Source organism: Phascolarctos cinereus, unplaced genomic scaffold (assembly GCF_003287225.1).
Source record: "Phascolarctos cinereus isolate Bilbo 61053 unplaced genomic scaffold, phaCin_HiC Scaffold_4;HRSCAF=312, whole genome shotgun sequence".
Taxonomy (NCBI): domain Eukaryota; kingdom Metazoa; phylum Chordata; class Mammalia; order Diprotodontia; family Phascolarctidae; genus Phascolarctos; species Phascolarctos cinereus.
Window position 1 is genome coordinate 18,540,116 of NW_027555847.1, and position 19,275 is coordinate 18,559,390.

A 19,275-nucleotide genomic window follows, 5' to 3' on the forward strand; every position below is an offset into this window, starting at 1 on the left:
TCCTCAGGAGTCTACTGCCTTGACGGCTGACGTGACCTGCCAGGCTCCCACTGCCAGGATGTGCAGAGAGCAGACCTGAATGCGGGTTTCCTCCCTCGCAGGCTGGCTCGTTCACCCCTCCGCTGTCCAGCCTTCCCCATAACTGCCCTCCTGGATGGCTGAGCTTACTTGAGCATCACATCGGATTCTTCCACGACTCCCTGCAGCTTGCTCTTCTGTAGCGCCTGCTCCACCAGCAAAGTGTGCGACTTTGTGTACCTGGGTTCAAGGTAAAAGGGGGAAATGTCAAGTTTGCTCTCCTAGCTCCAAGCCGCCTCTCGTTCTCTAAGAATCTCTGAGTGGACTCTGCAGTCTCACTCCTACCCCCGAGAACAAGAAAACCCTGGCTTTGACTCTGATGATCTTTGGGAGGCCTTCCCTCACCTGCTCAGGCCCACGTGGAGGATGTCACTGCTCTTGTGGCAGCAGAACCAGCCTCCTCTCTCCCAGTGATTCCCACTTGGTCGGATGGACATCCGGGAGGTCAGGGCTAGGCTCTTCTGGCTGAGACACTTAGGCTAACAACCTGGCTTTGAATTTTTTGAAGTTAAGCATTAAATTTAACACCAAGGGTTCTGCTCCTTTTCTATTTTTCTTTTTTTGCTTTTTTGGTGAGGCAATCAGGGTTAAATGACTTGCTCAGGGTCATACAGCTAGTAAGTGTCCAGTGTATGAAGCCAAATTTGAACTCAGGTACTCCTGACTCCAAGGCCAGAGGTCTATCTACTGTGCAACCTAGCTGCCCCTACTTTTCTATTTTCTAAAAGATAAAGAAAAGCTGGAGGAAAGTCTCAGAGAATCATTCCAGTTTTGGAGGTGGAGCGACCTTAAAAATTACGTGGTCTGGTCTCCTGCTCTTATAGAAAAGAAAGCTGAAAAACTAAGGCCATTGGACTTCATGGGAGAGGAGACAGGCACAATCCATCAGAATCCATGGCCTTGTTCTTTCTTCTCAGGCCCCTGGGAGTTCAGTGGAGACAGCGCTGGCCTGAAGTCAGGAAGACCCGAGTTCAAATCTAGTCTCTGACATTCACTAGCTATGTGACCTTAATTGCAGACCCGAGTTCAAATCTAGTCTCTGACATTCACTAGCTATGTGGCCTTAATTGCAGTCTGCCTCAGTTTCCTCACTGGTAAAATGAGCAGAATAATAGCACCTACCTCCCAGGGTTGTTACAAATATCATTTGTAAAGTAAATATCCCATTAAAGCACTGTATAAATGCTAGCTATTATAGCACATGATAATAATAACAACCACTATTGCTATTACTGGATATATTTATAGGGAGAGTCTTATGTAATGCAATGACTGTAATTTAAGGTTAGTGAGCAGTAAAAAAAAAAAAGACCAGGTAGGTTTGTTTCGCCACCAAAAGGCTAGTGCCTTCCCGGGTGAGATAAACTCCAATTTCTCCTGTATCTATATCTTATTTAAACATGGTTGTCTGCACATTGTCTCCCCAATAGACTGTGAGCTCTTTGAGGGCAGGGGCTAATTGCCTCTTTTTGTATCCCCAGTGCTTAGCACAGTGCCTGGCACACAGTAGGGGCTTAATTGACTTGACAAAGCATTAAATCTGCCCTATCTGCCTGTGACACTATGACATACTGGAAATTAGGCACGGGAAATGGGGCTAAGCCTGGGATTTCACTGGTGGAGGGGAACTCCCACCCATTCAGGTAGGTGGTACCTTCTCTGCAATTAGATATTAAACACAAAAAATTCTAGAGTCTTTACCCCTTTGGGAACTTAGCCTTTATTATTATTATTATTATTTTAAATAGGTGGAAAGGTTCTTGGTTGTGGCTGGAATTTCTTTTCCTGCTGACCTCTGGCTCCTCCCCACGCCCCCACTTGTACCCACTTACCCCCAATATCTCCACTCACCATTCTACCATGTAAGGGTATTTCTCTTCTATTGTTAGGACTGGATCGATTTCAATGGCATAGTATTTTTCCCTTAGTTGTAATAACTGGAAATGAATCAATAAATGAATTGTGAAAGGGGACCGCAGAGTTTTATCTGCCTTATTATTAATCTACACTACAGAAAACAACGCATACGAGGCAATCATACAAAGGTACTTTAAAACATGTAAAACATGTAAGGAAAATCAGATTATCCTATAAGCACAGAGTAAAGTACCACTTCCCAGCAAACCCAGCAAAGCATAGGCCTGCAGGTTAGACGGTTAGTCAATGAACACTTAATAAGTGCCTCCTATGTGCCAGGCACTGTGCTAAGTGGGGATCTGAGCTGATCAATACTTCATGTGTGCTCTACTCCAAAGCCAGCTTTCTTCTTTTACATTAAGATTTTTACTTTTTAAATCAAGTTCTAGAATTAAAAGACTTAGGATTTCATTTGGGAATACTAAACTTGGCTCAGATTGAGGTCTTGGGACTAGGTCTACACCGACACGTAAATACTGACAGTGAAGGAGAGACCTGAGGAATTTTCTGGATACTTTAAGGCCAGGGTTCTTACCTGGGGGGGGGGGTCAATTAACTTGTTCTTTGACTTTATTTCAATACAAGTAGTTTTCTTTGCACTCCTCTGCATGGTAAAAGCTGGTTTCTGGGAAGGGGCCAGTGGGCTTCACCAGCTGCCAAAAGCCAGAACACTGGCTCACAGGAGTACCCCAAAAGGGGAGAGCCCCAAAGTCACCCAGACTCCAGTGGTCTTGTTGTGCTTTGCAGGATATTTGGGCACAGACGCACAGCTGCGCTTTTCCATTTTTATTGGAATTTGCTCTCATCATGAGTGAGCTCCTGGTAATGGGTGTGCTACAGTAAAGTGTGCTAAAAACAGAAACCAGGCTAAATGTATAAGAAATACAAATTACAGAAAAGCAGCTACAGGAAGAAAAAATAATTTGGGCTGACAGCTGTTGCGGCTACCATTTACCTTCTTTCGACATTCATCTGTAACCAGTTTACAATTGTCAATGATATCTAAAAAGAGAAAACCAAATGATTTGTCAGTGAATCGCTAATTCTCCTGGCTTTGGGTCTGATGATATCTTTGACAAAGCTGAAATGCTCAAAGAAATCTCCCGCTTCGCTCCCATAGCCAGTTGGGCCCCATTACAAATGAAGTGTCCATCCATCATTTCAGAGATGTACACTGGTAACAGATTATTGCTATTACTGAGCTCAATGGCCTTCAGCAGTCTTACGACCCCATCCTTATTAATCCCACAGCATCCTTCCTATTCCCTACCCCGCCACTACCCCCAACACTCAGTGAAAAAGGATCAATGAACATTGTATTTTAAACTCTGGATTTCAGCCAATATGCTTATACATTTAGTTTCTGGAAAATGAAGAGGCAAAGGTCACCTATATGTGCCTCTTTTTGGCCTCATTGTACATGCAAATGACCACTAACATAATGAAGGAATAGTAATTGTCTCTTGTGATTATCAAAATACCACAAAAGGGTAAAAAAAAAATCACATTTACACACCACACGCACACACACACACACACACATCCCATGGTTTACTAATTGTACTGGAATAAATTTTTACCCAGCCTGAGTGTCTAAAGTTCTTTGGAAATATGTACCCCAAACTTACTATGAGATGTTGGGCATCTTTTTCCATTGTAGGAAAATCTGCTTAATGTCATATCAAAGTCTGTAATTATCTGTAAGAGAAGAGGAATAAGAAAAAGCATTACCTACAATAAAAATCTCAGACACAAAACATGCTAGCTTCTCCAGTGTCCTGCATCTTCTTTTGCTCTCTCCACCACCCTCTAGACATTTCTAGAGCCCCTTCCCCATGGAACAGAGAAGATGACTGTCCAAATCTTGGTGGAGGGCTCAGAAATGTGCTAATCTTGGCCTAAAGAGAATATAAGTGGGGGATGTGAGAGGGGACAGGACACAGAGCGTTGTTTGGGGTCCGGGGGCAGCCCCTAGTCTTTTCATTGAGAATAGATAGAACTCAAGGTGGGCATCCTGTCACTAAACTGACCCCCTCAAAGTACTTGGTCTAGTAATGAAAACTCATCTGAGTTGGGTGTTTTGTGGTAAGATCTTTGCCTTTGGAAAACAAGAATATAAATATATTAGTGGGAAAAGGCAGAACCGTGACACTGATGACTACAGGTTTAATGGTACTTCAGACATTTGGCCAAAATCACTTGGTCATAAATTTGAAGAAAAGTGAGTGCATTCACGCAGGTCAGAACTGTGTTTGTCCTCCACTCATACCTATCACAAGAGACTGTCTTTGTTATGAAAACCACCAAGCTGTGTTTTCAATTCAAAGATTGAAAAAGTGACTCGGAAACCTTTGGATGTCTGTTTGTGAGCCCAGGAAAGGAGGAGCTTAGCGACTGTCTTGGCAACTAGTTAACCTTACACCTTCAAGAGCAAAGATAAACTGAATTAATTTCACATCTATTAATTTTTTACTTTTGTTTCTCACTGAGGGATACCAATGAACTTTGGACCAACTGTAGAGCTGTCTTTGAGATGGTTGTTTAAATCTGTTTCTTATTCAACACTCATGTCACAAGGGCGACTGAACTCGATAGTCAAGGTGATCATGGCTCCTCATGCCTCACCTGGAGTTTGGCAGCCCCTCCTTTAATCAGGCCACAGAGGATCTCTTCCACTTTGGCTGGGTTCTTGATGTGAACTGTGCTTTTCTGGAATTCCGGCATCTGCATTGATAGCAAAGCAGGTGATTAGTGAACATGATTGTGTTCTCCTTGGAGCCTGGTTCCTTTAATACGGCCAGAAGCTTGTGCTTGTCAGAGACAGAGCCGAGGGCTCATCTACTCACTTCCTTTCTCATTCAGTAACACAAGTGGCCATCCACCCAGGAAAAACCAAGTGGATGAAGAATGACTATTGGCCCATTTGTGACATGCAGTTAGATGACCTAGAGGGCGTGTCCACCAGCATGCATGTCTTCCTGTGTGCGTGTGTATATGTTGCATGTGTGTGGGTAGATACACATACATATGACTGTTTTGGGGGTTCTGTCACACTCTCCGTGTCAGGGAGGTGGCTGTAGAGCCAATCAGCCAGTCACTCAGCCTTACTATGTGCCAGGTACTGTGCTGAGCCCTGAAAACATGCAGGAGATACAGGCATATGTGTTCTTCATAGCTAACTCCTGAGTAAGGTAGAGTCTTCTTGGTCCTATTTCGGTTCTCGGTCATGCCCTACCTATCTCTGTGGGACCTGTGCGGTCGCATTTTAAAACTGAGGTTTTGTTTTCCCTCACCTTGCTGACTACCCAGACGTGATTCTTTTGTGTGAGGATGCAGGTTTCATCTCAGACTTCTTCCTGGAATTCTGAAACCGGGGAGCCCCTGGCCCTCTGCTCTCACTGTACAGTAACTGGACTGACCAATCTATGCAAGCAGTTTTCTGCTGCAGCTCCCAGAAAATCTATTTTTACCCTACTTTTACCCTCTTGGTAAGGACATAAGAGTCCATGATTTCATATCCTAGACTGTGGCCCCTAAATTCTGTGCGGAGACACCATCTTCCAACCTGCCGGTCCCTTCCTGGAACCTGCTGTCTTTATGCCTCTGCCTCAGAGGGACATAAGACAGGAGCGTATCCCCTCGCCCCTCCAGGCTGGATTTTCCTAACCAGCTTTCTATGTGCAGCCGTGCCTTCCTTGTTCTTTCGGCTATATCATTTCGCCACATGAATCCTGAGAAGCGGGCAGGCTGTCGGGTTTGATAAGTCTCTAGAGACTCCTTCTTACTTTACAGATCAGTCTGCTCCCAGGAATCGGCATGCTTCCCCCTCCTATCTGCCAGTCACTCCTCAGCAGAGAACCGCCACCCACCCACCCCTGCTACTTCACTTTGATTAGTCCTGGATGCTCTGGGAGAGACATTTTGTTCTCCTCATTATTTCCTGAAGCAGAGAAGCAACTTCCTCCTCACGTCCCGGCTCCATCCCCATTCCATGGCTCCAAAGGTTCGGTTTCCTACATTTCTGTCCTAAGCCTGTCTATAGGGCATCCCTATAGAGATAGAGGCTGACATTCTTCTCTGCCTCTCCAGTATTTTGCGTTCTTTTCTCCCTTTGAAGCAGTCCTTGTATACTTTCAATCAGGAACGACAACTGGGGAATCAAGGCAGACCCACCCTGCAACCCTGGTGACCCTCTGGGAACTGTGCCTAGAACAGGCCTGGAAGGAAATGGGCCGATCACGTTGCCCCTTCTGCCACTCAGGGGGACGCTCCTCCTTCCTTCCAGAGCTTGGGCCCCGTGGGCTGACTAGTGGCCCCTGCCTGTGAACCCCTTCTCAGAATGAGGCACAAGACGACAAAGAAGGCCAATCATCCCTTCTTTTAAAAAAGAGCTCAAGGACCCTTGCCCTAGGGTAATAATAAAGTGTCGACTCACACGTGCACAGATTGTCCCCAAAGGCTTCGATGTCCGACAGACTTTGGGAACAGCCTGTATAGTGCTTTAAAGTTAGCAGGATGCTGGAGAGAAATCATTCCATTTCTGCTTTTTAATGCCCTGAACCTGTAAGCAGCTAGGTGGACAGAGTATTGGGCTTGGAGTCAGTAAGACCTGAGTTTGAATCTGGCTCTGACACTTACTAGCTATAGAACCCCGGGCAAGTCACTGAATCCTTCTTGGGCTTGATTTCTTTGTAGGTAAATTGGGGACAGTAATGCATCCCCCCACTCAGGTTTGTTGTGAGAATCAAGAGATAAAATATGCAAAGTGGTGGTGCGGTAAATAGGGACATGCTGAATCCGAAATCAGGAAGGCCAGAGTTCAAATCCACAAGCTAGACCTCTCTAGGCCTTAGTTTTCTCATGTGTAAAATGGGGAATAATAAAAAAAATAATAATAATAATACCTGTCTCCTAGGGTTATTGTGAGGAGCAAATGAGATAATATTGGTGGAGCATTTTGCAAACCTCTCTAAATGGTAGCTAATATTACCATGGCTATATCTCCATTTTAGAGATAAGCTCAGAGAATCAGTGACTTGCCCAGGGTCACAGAGCCATTGAGTGTCAGAGGGGGATTTGAACTCGGTGCCCTAGTGACAACAAGTCCAGCCCTCTGCCTCCACCCCGCTGCCTGACATCCTCAGCTCTCTCCTGTTGCTCCATCACCTGCTGCCACATACAGAAGGGAGTGGATGGACATCTGGGGATGAGAGAATTTACAAAGGTCTGGACGAGTAGTGTTAGGAGGAATAAGAGACACGTTACTGAACTCTATTCAAAGCTGAGGAAAGCGGGTACTGAATCCTGCTCCCTGGGCAAGACTCTGTCAACCAGGGCTCTGAACGCCCCTCAAATTGCTGAGAGATAGAAGTGGAAAAACAAAAGAAACAGAAATCCATCCTGTCTTTCAGGAGCAGCAGGGAAGGTGCCACTCTCTTGACTGCTACAAGAAAAGAGTCACGCTCCCCCTCTGCTGAGAGCATGCCGGGCCTGGGAGCACTGACTGCCTTTAGAGGGGAGTGCCAGGTGGCCCCCTGACCCCGGGTGCTGGGGGCCGGCCCGCCGAGGCCGCTGCGGCTGCCTCACACACAGCTTCCCTGGCCTCAGCTGGATGCAGGCTGATTGGAACCACAGCACGGCCATCCCCTTCTGTCGCTAACAGCCAGCGGCCATTTGGGGAGCAGTCCTTGCATCCGGCTCGTTTTCAAGCAATGAGACCAATTCCTCTTTTCCTGCAGCCAAGCTTGCCAGGTGCTTTAATAACAGGCAGGTGCCTTGGGCAATGTCTATCTGGTGGTACAGACAGCAGCAGAAACAGGAGGGATGGCTTCAGTTACAGTCTAATCAAGGAAGTCTTATATTCTATATCATCTATGCGGAATCAATTCTGGGGCAGGCTTCTTGACATTTGAAAGCTGAGACTCGGGCTGCAGACATGGGAAAAAAATGAATGTTCGCCTCAGATCCTCTGAGGGTGCTGCCTTCTGCTCGCCTGGCAGGTTAAGATAATCAGTTTATTTATCATTGCTGTTATAAATCAGGGGGCAAAGAGCATGGGCCAGGCCCGGGGGACACTGAGTCACGGGTGTACGACTTCCAAACTCTTATACCCCTGCATTAACTCACGTAAGGCAGCAAAGAAATGGACCAGCCAGATGTCACTAGGAGAGAAACAACGGTGAGGTGGGCAGGGATGAAGAAAAGACAGAAACACTCTTTTCCCCTTCATGGAGGGTGGGGAATAAAGGGAAAAAGCTCTGGCCTTGGATTCATACCCCAACTCTATTACTTAGAACCTGGGTTATGCTGGACTCTAATTTATGGGTTATAATTTCCCAGAGACTCAGTTTCCTCATCTGTAAGTGAGAGGCTTAGATAAGACGGCCTCTGAGCTCCCTTTTAGTTCCAACTCCGGATCCCACGATAAGGAGGCCATTCTTTTGGAAGCAGCGAGGTGGTGCATTGGGCAGAGAGCGCCAGGCCTGCAGTCAGGAAGACTGAGGCTCAAATACAGCCTCATCCACTGCTGGAGGCGTTACCCTTGACAGATCCTGTAGCCCTTGCCTCAGACTCCTCAACTCCAAGATGGGGAAAATAAAAGCACCGATCTCCCGGGGCTGCTGTGAGGGTAAAATGAGATTACAAATGTAAAGTGCTTTGCAAGCTTTACAACTATTACAGAAATGCTCATCACCATTATTATTACAACACTTTTGGAGGATGCAGGTTGTCAGACGTTGAACCATACACTATTCTACTATCTCTCTCTGACTGTACAGAGAGTCATCTCCAGGCCTTTGGAGCAGAGCAAGAAGGACGCTGGGATGCACTTATGGGGCAAGATGAAGGGCTCGAGGTTTGGAACAGGGCAAAGCCCAGAGGCATAATCCCAAGATGTGAGCTGGGCTGTGCCAAAGGGCACTGGAACCTTCCCAAAGCACACACAGGGTGTGTCCACACTGCCAGGGTTCACTCCCTAAATTCCTTCTTTTTGATTATTTCCTCTCTCAGTTCTCACACACACCAACACATGTGCTCACTGAGCTGGGCCACATGGCACAAAGAAGAATGTCATTCTCCACATTTGCCCGGCCCTTCAAGGGAGGTCTTCACAAAGTTTTCCATTTCACACATGAGAAAAAGCAGTTAAAGTTTTCCGTCACTTTTGGAATAAATGAATAAATGTGATTGAGTCGGAGTCACAGAATCTGCGTTCCATCCCATCTTCATTGCTTGGTCCCTGTGGGGCCTGGGGTGAGCCCCTTCACCTCTGGGGGACTGGCCTAGTTCAGGGGCGGGGAACCTGCAGCCTCCAGGCCACATGGGGCCCTCTAGGTGCTCAAGTGAGGCCCTTGGACTGAATCCAGACTTCACAGAACAAATCCCCTTAGTGAAAGGATTTGTTCTGTAAAATTTGGACTCAGTCAAAAGGCCGCACCCAAAGAGCCAAAGGCTACCCCTGGCCTAGGCAGTCTCTGAGACTGTCCCTTCTGGCTCCATTCTCAGAGCCTATAAACTGCATGGAGGCCACTTACTGGCCGATGTACCTTGGGCAGGGTCTACTGGCTACTGGCCATAGAGTTATTGGGACCAAACACTACTGATAACAAAGAAAAACACCCAGTACATTTTCACACTCACTCATGTACATTGATCAGTCCATATTAATGTGGACTAAATGACTGATATCAATAATATAAATTCTACAAATGGGCAACATTAATGTCACTTTGAAGACTCCTGAGTATTTAAATGAATTCATTCAGTTTCCTCACTCATAAAATGGAATAACAGCACCAACCTCACAGGATTATTGTATCAAATGAGACGAGTGATGCAAAGGGCTTTGCAGACCTTAGAATGCTACATAAACTACCATTACTTTTCTGCCCAGTGTCTGTGTCTGGTCAGCTAACAGCGGCCCCCAGTGACCCACAGCAATGTTTCTGCCAGACGCTGCTCCTCATACCTCATGGGGAAAAAGACACTAAAGTCACCCAGCACCTTGAATGCTCAAAGAAGATGCCCACGGTGTATGAATATGTGTGTCTATGGATTTACACACACATTTGTAATATAAACACACACACACAGGTTCAAGGGTTCTGATTAACACGCACACCTTTAGCTTCTTTCTTTTTTTCATTACCAAAGCCCTGTTCCCAGCCTTGCCTTGGGGTCCCCTTCAAGTTTTGATGTTTGCTGATGTGACGCGGGGGATCCTCCTGAGTTCTTTGGCTAATTTCTCTGTCTTTCCCTTTCGTACCAAAGGTGGGCAGGCACCCTACTGTACTTTTCATGGCAGTGCCATGGCCTTATCCTCATCATGAGCTCTGAAAAAGTGTCTATTTGCCCTCAAATTCTGTTATATATTCGGTTGAGGGAGATTACATGTATATAAGTAAACAACAGTCAATCCTTTTTTGGGGGGGGCAGGAGGAGGCACTAGCAGCTGGGGTGAGGTAACAGGTGACATTTAATTTTTTTTAATATTTAAATTAATTTATTTTTAGCTTTCAACATTCACTTCCATAAGCTTTTGAGGTTTAAATTTTCTCCGCCTCCCTCCCCTCTCTTTTCCCCTAGACAGTGTGTGGTCTAACATAGGCTCTACCTACACATTTCTGTTCAACACATTTTCACATCAGCCATGTTGTAAAGAAGAACCATGAGGAACAAAGAAACAAAACAAAACAACAAAGAGAGAGCAAGCGGTAAGCTCTGGTCTGCATTCAGACTCCATAGTTCTTTCTCCGGATGTGGACAGCATTTTCCATCATGAGTCTTTGAGAGGGTGACATTTAATTTTGAAGGAAATGGGGGATCTTAAGAGGCTTCAACGTCTTCTACAAAGCAGCCTGTCTGGACCATGGACTGTATGAAGAGGAGTCACGTAGGAGAAATGGAAAAAGAGTCTGAAGTCAAGTTGTCAGGGACTTTAAATGCCCCAAAGAAGGACTCCTACTTGATTCTGGAGGTAACAGGGAGCCCCTGGAGTTTACTGAGCAGAGGGATGCTATGGTCCAACCTGTGCTTTAGGCAGAGCCCTTTGGCAGGTAAGTAGAGGACTGGAGAGGGTGCATGGTTGAGGTAGGGACACCATTTAGGAGACCTTTGAAATATTTCAGACAAGAGATGATAACTGTCCAAATTAGCGCAGAGAAGAGGACAAATTCAAGAGGTGTTATGCAAGTAGGACCTATAGTCTATGTGGTATGAGGGACCTGGGGGACTGGAAGGAAAGTCTGGACCTTAGGAAGAGGAAGGCTTTGGACACCTGGAGGTAAGGATGCCCAGGGGGTATCTGGTTATTAATGTCCAAAGGGAAGCTGGTGATGTGTGACTGGCACACAGGAAAGAAACAAAGGCTGAGTATACGGATCAAAGAGTTGTCTAGAGACATGGTGATAAGCCTCACGGGCGCACGACACCATTCAGGAGTGCAGGGAGAGAAGAGGGTCCAGGCCCAAGTGTGGGAGGATAGCCCAAGACAGGTGTGGGCTCAGATGGGTGGAAAGAGAGGACTGGGTTAGGAAAACAAAGAGAAGAAGGGATACCCAGGAGGAGAGGAAGGCCAGTAGCACCTGGTGTTACAGAGAGGTCAAGAAGGATGAAAACGGGGATGCAGAGCTGGAAGGGATGCTATGGAGTCCACCCCTGCCATTTTACAGATGAGGAACCTGAGAGTGGGAGAGCTTAAATAACTTGCCCAGGATCACACCACTGGTATCTGAGGCAAGAATGGAAGCCGTGCCTTCTTGACTCCAGCCCCAACACTATAACCACTAAGAGTCTAAGAAAAGAGCATTAGATTCATTTATCAAGGACAGACTACAAAACATTGTATTTTTATCATCTGAATTTATAGGATGTGCTCATCTCTATGAGCTCTCTAACAAAGAGAAAACAACCCTTCCATAGGATTTTAAAGGATAAAATCCCACAAAAGAACGATTGGGATAATTCTCCAACAAAGACTGAACTAGGCACAAGGTAAAAGTGAATCGTGCATTTCCTGTAAACATTTTAGCCAGAGCCATCTGGGAAAACTCTCATTCCCTCGTTCCAGGAAACAAGATGTGTCTCAGCTAATTGCAGTAATGTATTGGTACAAACCAGAGGCCGTGTGTCCAGCATCTGGCGAAAGCTACATGAACAATCTCAAGTAAATTCCCTTAAAGGAAGACACGCCGGCTATCTGTAAATGCACCAACACACTTGTGGACAGAAAGATAACCACCTGTAAGGTAATCCATCTTCACACGGTTATTCCAGTCATTTTACATAGATCTCTTACTCAGATCTCTCCTCAGAGCTATCAAAAGCCAGTTTTTAATCTCAACTCAATTTTCCCCCCTGTTGCCTACCATGCATAATTGGGCTGTCTCTTTATGACTATGATTCAGTTCCTTTGTCAACTGATATGTGCTCAGTGAACGAGAATATTTAATGCCGTCTTAAGAAAAACATAATTGGGAAAACCAATCTGCCAAAAATTATATACAGCCATGCATTAAAAAAGATTTCTTTTTTTTTTTTTTTAATCATTTCTGGCTAAATGAGCAGGGCATGCATGGAAATTTCCAAGTGCTTCTATCTGGGGAATCTTGCCCTCTCTTTTCAGATGCCAATGTTCTTGAATGAGAAGGAGAAATGTCTTCTCGTCCCTACTTACAGATTTTTATTTTGTTATATAATCTAATGAACCCTACAGCCAGAACTTCAGGAGCCTCTCTTGAGGATGTCACTGACAATGATTTCGCACCCCGGACAGTCCTTATTTAAAGGGACCCTGCTGGGATTTCCCTTTTCCCTCCTGTGGTGAAGCCTCCCACCTTCCTCTCCCCTCCAGGCACACCAGGGAGGGCCAATAACTAACTGGAAGAGCGAAAATCGGAAGAAAGGCACCAGAAGTTCTGGTGGGGGGTAGGGAGGTGGGAGCACAGGGGACCTGGGCACAGATGGATGATTCTCAAAATTCTGTCTTGATTTGGGATGAGACCAAAGACCGAGGAGCCTTGGAGACTCGTTCAAAGATACTGCTTTGGCTGGTGTCTCACTGTAAGGCGGGGCAGATTTGTGAGCAATAGGAGGGAGCTGGGAGGGAGGGCTCCATCCCCTTCTGCTATCAGAGCTCACTGGGCAAGGCCAGGACTTGGGGTGGGCTGGGGGCTCCTCTCTCAGCTGCCTTGTGTTCAGTGCTGTGAGTAGTTCGGCTTTCCTGTAGCTCTCTGGGGCTAACGACTACCCACTGAAGGGTCTTACGTTTTGTCTTCTTCCTATTAATAAAACTTTATTTCCCCCCTCCAATTAAATATTGTGATCCACCCTTTTGCACATCTTAGGATATGGGTGGGGGTGGGGGCGAGGGTGTGCCTACATTTGTCTAGACTTCCTGGGTAGGGCCCATAAAGCAAGGAAACCCAAAGGCTACCTTTGGGGGTAGGTCCAGGATTATCATTGAGGTACATGGTGAGAGGCAGCCTGGGCGTAGGGGGAAGTATGTTGCATTTGAAGTCAAGAACACGAGGGTTCACTGACTGCCTGGGTAACCTTGGACAAATCGGGACCTCTCTCTGGCCTCAGTTTCCTCATTTGTAAAACGAAGCGATCGGACTGGAGGACCTCCAACGTCACCCCCAGCTCTCTATCTAAGATCTGCTGTCACTGCCTCGTCACGCTCCGGGGCCCAAGGAGAGCGCCATGGAGGTGGCTGGTCAGCATGGGCAGCGTTGGGCCTGTGGCCGGCAGGAAAAGGTGATCAGAAGGCCTGTGCCACCTGAGCCCCTCCCTGGGTCTCAGGGAGAAAGCGAGGCAATGAGACCAGATGGTGTGTGAGGTTCTTCCAGACCCAGGGGCCCTGAGACTACAAGAAGAGCCCGCAGGCTGGAATGGCCTGGGACGTCGGGATCTGCCCAAGGGGGCACCAGAGATGCCTGTGATGATGAAGCTGGCTTGGGGAGTTTTCTGAGGTCTCGCTGCCCTCTAAATTCTGGTACCTGGAGAAGGGGGCAGAAGGAAGGTGGGGTCCTAAATGCCCTGACATTGCTAGTTCTGGAAGAGCTGGCATTTTCCTAAGCAGGAACAGAGAACTATAACTCCTATGGCAAAATGACTGCAGAGGGGAAACAGCCCTTTTCTGCCCCAACACGTCTGTGCCATCAAAGTATGGGCACAGACCTCCTGCTCCCCACCCCCCTCCCAGCCAGGCCTGTGACTTTCCAGAACAGTGCTCCCTCCCTGGCCACCGTGCTCCTGGAGGCCTGCCTTCCCCACAGACTATAAGCTCCCAGGGGGCAGGGCCCCCCTGGCTTTGGTATTATCTCCCTACTTCTTTCATTCACTTGTAGATCCTCAGACAGGGTCTGAGACAGACAGACAGACAGAGCTGTCTCCTGAGGGATTCCCCACAGGAATTCCCTTTATTCGCACTTAAGTAAGTGGGATGCTCCAAGCAGAGCAGGGCACAGGGGAGAGCTTCCTGGAGTGGGCCACTGGCACTCCCAGCAGGGGCCTCCCCTCGAGGACTGATTTCTTTTGTACTTTTGGAGGTTTGGGCAAGAATCTCAGCTCTCAACAGACTTAGTGCTTTGGGGGCTCAGGCTGCAGAGGCCCAGAGACCTGGGCCCCAGATGTCACCAGGCTGAGAACAGGCGGGACAGGCCTAGGCCTGGTGACAGCTTCAGCACGTTTCCAAACAACTGCAAGAAACAAAACCACGCCGCCCGCTCTCAGGGGCCTCGAGACCGGGCAGAGAATCCCTGCACACAATCCCACCCTGGAAGAACCGAATCTTGCTTCTTCCCCTCCACGGCTTCTCTCAAAGCCCCCCCCCCTCCTCACACAACTGACCCCCTGCTCGGACCCTTGTGGCCTTCTCACTGCCGCCCTGCCTCAGTACTCTCCCACTGCCACAAGGCCACTCAACGGTGACCAGGTCACTCTCCTACTCAAGAAACTCTGTGGCTGCCTAGAACTGACTCGGATGAAATACAGACTCCTTGGCTACCTTGGCAGCCTCATTATATATCCCCCCTCCTCCCTGCCCTCCATGGTTCACTCATTCATTATTCCCCCCCTCCCGTTTCTTGCCCTCTATGTTTCATTCATTTATTCCCCCCTCCCTGCCCTCCACAGTTCACTCATTCATTATTCTCCCCCTCCCATTTCCTGCCCTCTTTGGTTCATTCATTCCGGCCTTCTATGGTTCAGCCATATGACCTTGTTCCTCATACATGGCACACCAGGAGCTGCTCCTCCCGTGCTCTGTCCTAACCTTCCTTCCTTCCAAGCTCAGCTCAAGCACCATCCTGAGTGGCCACTCCAGACTCCCCCACCTGCCAGTGCCCTCTGCCTACTCAATCACCTCATATCTAGAATCACAGACCCTGTGGGTCATCTAGTTGAACTCCCTAATTTTCCAGGTGAGGAACTGAAGATTGATGGATGAAGAGACTTGTCACACCACTGGCAACAGCCTAGTTCTGACTCCAAAACCAGCGTATGAAGCAGCCGGGTGGCACCATGATTAGACAAGGTGTCAGAAAGACCTGAGTTCAAATCCAACCCAAGACGCTTATATTAGCTTTGTGACTTTGGGCAAGTCACTTAATTTTCGCCTGCCTCAGTTTTCTCAACTATAAAACGGGGATCACAATAGCACCTACCTCCCAGGGCTGTTGTGACGACCAGTGAAATAATGATTGTAAAGCCTTAGCACCAAGTAGGTGCTTATAAAATGCCTGTTCCCTCTTCCCCTACCCAAGCATGTTCTCTACTCTACCATGTCACCTCCTATCCTGACCTATGGACTGAAATACTGAAAAAGGAAAAACAAAGAGAAACCTGCCAAGGCCAGAAATGGAGTAGAGATTGAGGGGAGATGGGAGTAACGGGGGACTCTGAAGCCCAGGGCACCGCTGCTGTCAACATCTGGTTTTAGCGTTTTTGAGTGGGGGAGGGGAAGCTGGGTGATGCCATGTCTACAGCTTTATATTATATTTAAGTGGTTAAGAGGCCCACCAAAACATTGTAGGAAACTATGATACTTAGAAGGTAGGAAGTGGTTTCATTCTAAGATGACATTTTAAATCAGAAGCACAAGAGAGAACTGGGCAGCTGGATCAGAATTAGGAAGGTTTGCATTCAGCTGTGGAACAACAAAGGCCAGAACACAAGTCTCACCCCGCCACCAGTGACGGTGGTGGGCTGCTGGCCAGCGTCTTGGTTTCCATGAGAAGAGCTGGAAAGCAGATGGGAAGCAGGCTGGATAAACAGGTACAAAGTTCAGCTCTCACAATCAATTTTCCTTTGAAGTTAAAAGTGAGAAGGCCCCAGAACAGACACATGGCACTGGAAATATTTCAGATACCCACCATTTTCACAAGTACGGCGTACTCTTGCTTATTCATGTCTCAGCTACCCGAGCTTCTGGGTTATTTCAGGAGATAAATCATAGCAAAAGAGAAAAAAAGAAAAAGGTATGTGTGACATACTTAGGCTTCAGGCTCCTCCTTCACACCTGACATGCATCTTAACACTGCCTTGTTTGATCCAGACGTAACACCAACCTTATTCCTACCTAACATGTGTTGAGGTTTTATTATAGATGCCCAACCTGGAGGTCAAATATTTTGTGCTGGCTTTAGCAGAGGCATATGGAAGCCTGCTAGAGAGGATGCAGCATGTAAACACATCGAAGAGAAAAGTAGGGTAAACCACATGCTGATATAATTAGTCTGTGGAAATGACTTTCTACACTCTAGAAATGAACATACTAGAAATACAGATATTATTTTCTGTGCCTTTGTCTGTTACATTTTGGAAAAAAAAAGATTCTAGTCTTGCTTGTTGCCCGCTAATATTTAAAGTAAACTTTTTCCCCCAATAAAGCTCACAGGAAAATATATGAATTTGTGTCAGTTTTGGATTGATTTTAGTTTTAGCCTACTTTGTAAAAACAGGATTTTGTTATATCAGTCACATCAGAGAGGTGAAAAGGAAAAACCACGTCTCTGTTAAAAGTCACTCTTGGGTGATCTAGAGATACGCTGTCTTATTTGTCATTTAAATGAGTTTTGACAGACTTGACCTTTTCAAGGCTGTGACATTACATGACTCCTCGGCTGAAGAGATGGGAACAGTCCCTATGGAAATACTGTAAGGGCAGATGAGAGAAGTCCAAGAGAGCTCACCACCCCTAACGATAAACAAGTCAGGAGGCCACCCAGGTCAGTCACCTATGCTAGGGCATTACCAAGTGAACTTGGCTTAGTCCAACTTCCCTGGGATGGGTTCTCTCTTAGATTGGAAGCTTCTTGGGGGCAGGGCTGGTGATGTATGAATTTCTCCATCTCTAGGACACAGCATGGTATCTTAAACATAGTAATTCAAACCTTTATGTGGGTAAAGGTTGAATCAAGTCTTTCCTTCCTGGTCTCTCTAGATAATGTTGACATTCCTTGTATTCTAGACTTCAGTCTTTGTGGCCTGGATTGGGAAGTTGCCACCAAGTGCTGGGGAGGATTCTGGGACCCTGGGGGGGAGCCAGTCCAAGGATATTCTGTTCTTAACCACAGGAACATGGTCAGAATCCAGTTCCATAAAAATTCACTAATTATTTACTAGGGCAGGGCAGGATGCTGGAGCACTCCTGCGATGCAAAGGCAGATATGAGCAGATGTGACAAGGCCCAATCTCAAGGAGTTTACGATCTCCTGGTGGTGAGGCAGGCACAGAACGGATGAAAAGGATGAACAGGGCGGAAGTGGGCTGAGCGTCACGGGCATAAGCGAAGTGAGGTGGGGGCACCTTTGCCTCCTCCTGAGAGTCAGGCCTGGGGAGGGAGGAGAGAGAGGCCAGAACATTCCTCATTACATCGGTGTGATGTCAGACATTTTGGGCATCTGGGACCTCAGTGGGATGAGTGGCCCTTCCCCAGGGTGGTCACTTTTTCTCACTACACGAGTCTTGTCCAGGCTTTCTCTGCTGCCTAGCTGGTGGTCCTCACCCCACCCCAATGTCCCTCTTCCTCTCAGCTTCCTTGCTTTCCCTCAAGACTCAGCTTGAATCCCCACTTCTGCATGAGGCCTTTTCCCACCAGACAGTGCAGGGCAGCTAGGGAGTGTGTCTTTCCTTTCTCTGTATCCCTGGTGCTTAGCACATGGCCATATGCTGGGAGTCCACTTTTCTTTTCTAATACATTCAGGATACTCTTGTAGCATTTGGGCTGCCTGTTTATCTCCGCTCCCAACTTCCCAGAGTCGCTGTGAGCTTGCGCTGCTTCGGCAAGCCTGGAAACTCTGCAGAGCGTCCTCTAATATCCAGAGCTACTGTCAAAAGTCTGTCCTAACTAGATACACAAGGACAGTAAACTGGATAAATAACAATGACAACGATGATAGCTAACATTTATAGAGTGTTTCCTGTGTGCCAGGCACTGTGCTAAGAGCTTAGAGATTGTCTGTCGTCTAGACTGTAACATGCACTTGAATGGACTGCTAACAGAGGTCATCGATCTACTGACCACAGGCCTTGGACAGAAACCACAAATGGACACTGCACTGGGCTGAGAACTGAAACTGAAGGAGAGAGGTCGGGACTGTTCTGGTGAGACTGAAAGTTCTCTGGTGTATGTTCCCCAGGAACAAAGGCTTATCTATGAATTATCTCAGCATTCTTCTAGTGGTGATGTCTGGGGGTGAGTCATTGAATATGGTGGCTTTTACAAACCAGCCCGGAGGCCAGCCCAAAGGCTGACAGAGATGGCCCGGTGGGCCTAAACAGTTCTAGCTGACACATCACAAACCAGGAATTACGGAGAAGCAGCGAAATTGTCAGAGAACTGGACGACTCAGAAAAAAGATGGGCTGGTCATGTAGTAAGAGAACGAACTGATGGATGGGCCAGTGGTCCACTGGTATTGACGAAATGTCAAAGGAACGGAGGAAAGCTCTCAGGAAGTTAGGTGGACCCTCTGTGGTAATCTCACAAGAGGACAAAGGTGAGAGGCCAACAATAGGGAGCAAGATGCATTATGGGAAGGAATGTCCAAATCAATGACCTCACAGGCCCACTGGGTCACCCAAGTTACCCTTTTGGGTTCCCTAGAAATGGGAGTCATTCCTCAGTCTCAGGAAGTCGAACCCACTTCCTTTTCCAATACCTTTGGTGATGGTCAGATGCAGCCCCCTGTGCACACCTGTGTGCAGCCTGGCCCTCATGACCCTGTCTTCTGGTGCCCTCGAAGCCTAGCAGGTCCCCCTTCGCTCAGGGTGAGGT

The 19,275-nt window shown here is 47.2% G+C and overlaps 1 protein-coding gene across 3 annotated transcripts in view; it reads right to left on the reverse strand.

The window, feature by feature from the left end:
- The window catches only part of NT5C3A (5'-nucleotidase, cytosolic IIIA), an 82,022-nt gene that overhangs the window by 13,011 nt on the left and 49,736 nt on the right, over nucleotides 1–19,275 (reverse strand). For 2 of the 3 annotated variants that reach the window (XM_020968992.2, XM_020968995.2), the window contains exons 2-6: nucleotides 4,621–4,719; nucleotides 3,624–3,693; nucleotides 2,951–2,997; nucleotides 1,930–2,015; nucleotides 169–258 (exon numbers count right to left, since the gene is read on the reverse strand). In XM_020968992.2, the coding sequence (XP_020824651.1) occupies nucleotides 169–258; nucleotides 1,930–2,015; nucleotides 2,951–2,997; nucleotides 3,624–3,693; nucleotides 4,621–4,719 (392 nt within the window). Of the gene's footprint in view, nucleotides 1–168; nucleotides 259–1,929; nucleotides 2,016–2,950; nucleotides 2,998–3,623; nucleotides 3,694–4,620; nucleotides 4,720–16,370; nucleotides 16,426–19,275 lie in introns of all 3 variants that reach the window. The other variant, XM_020968993.2, reaches the window with a different exon arrangement.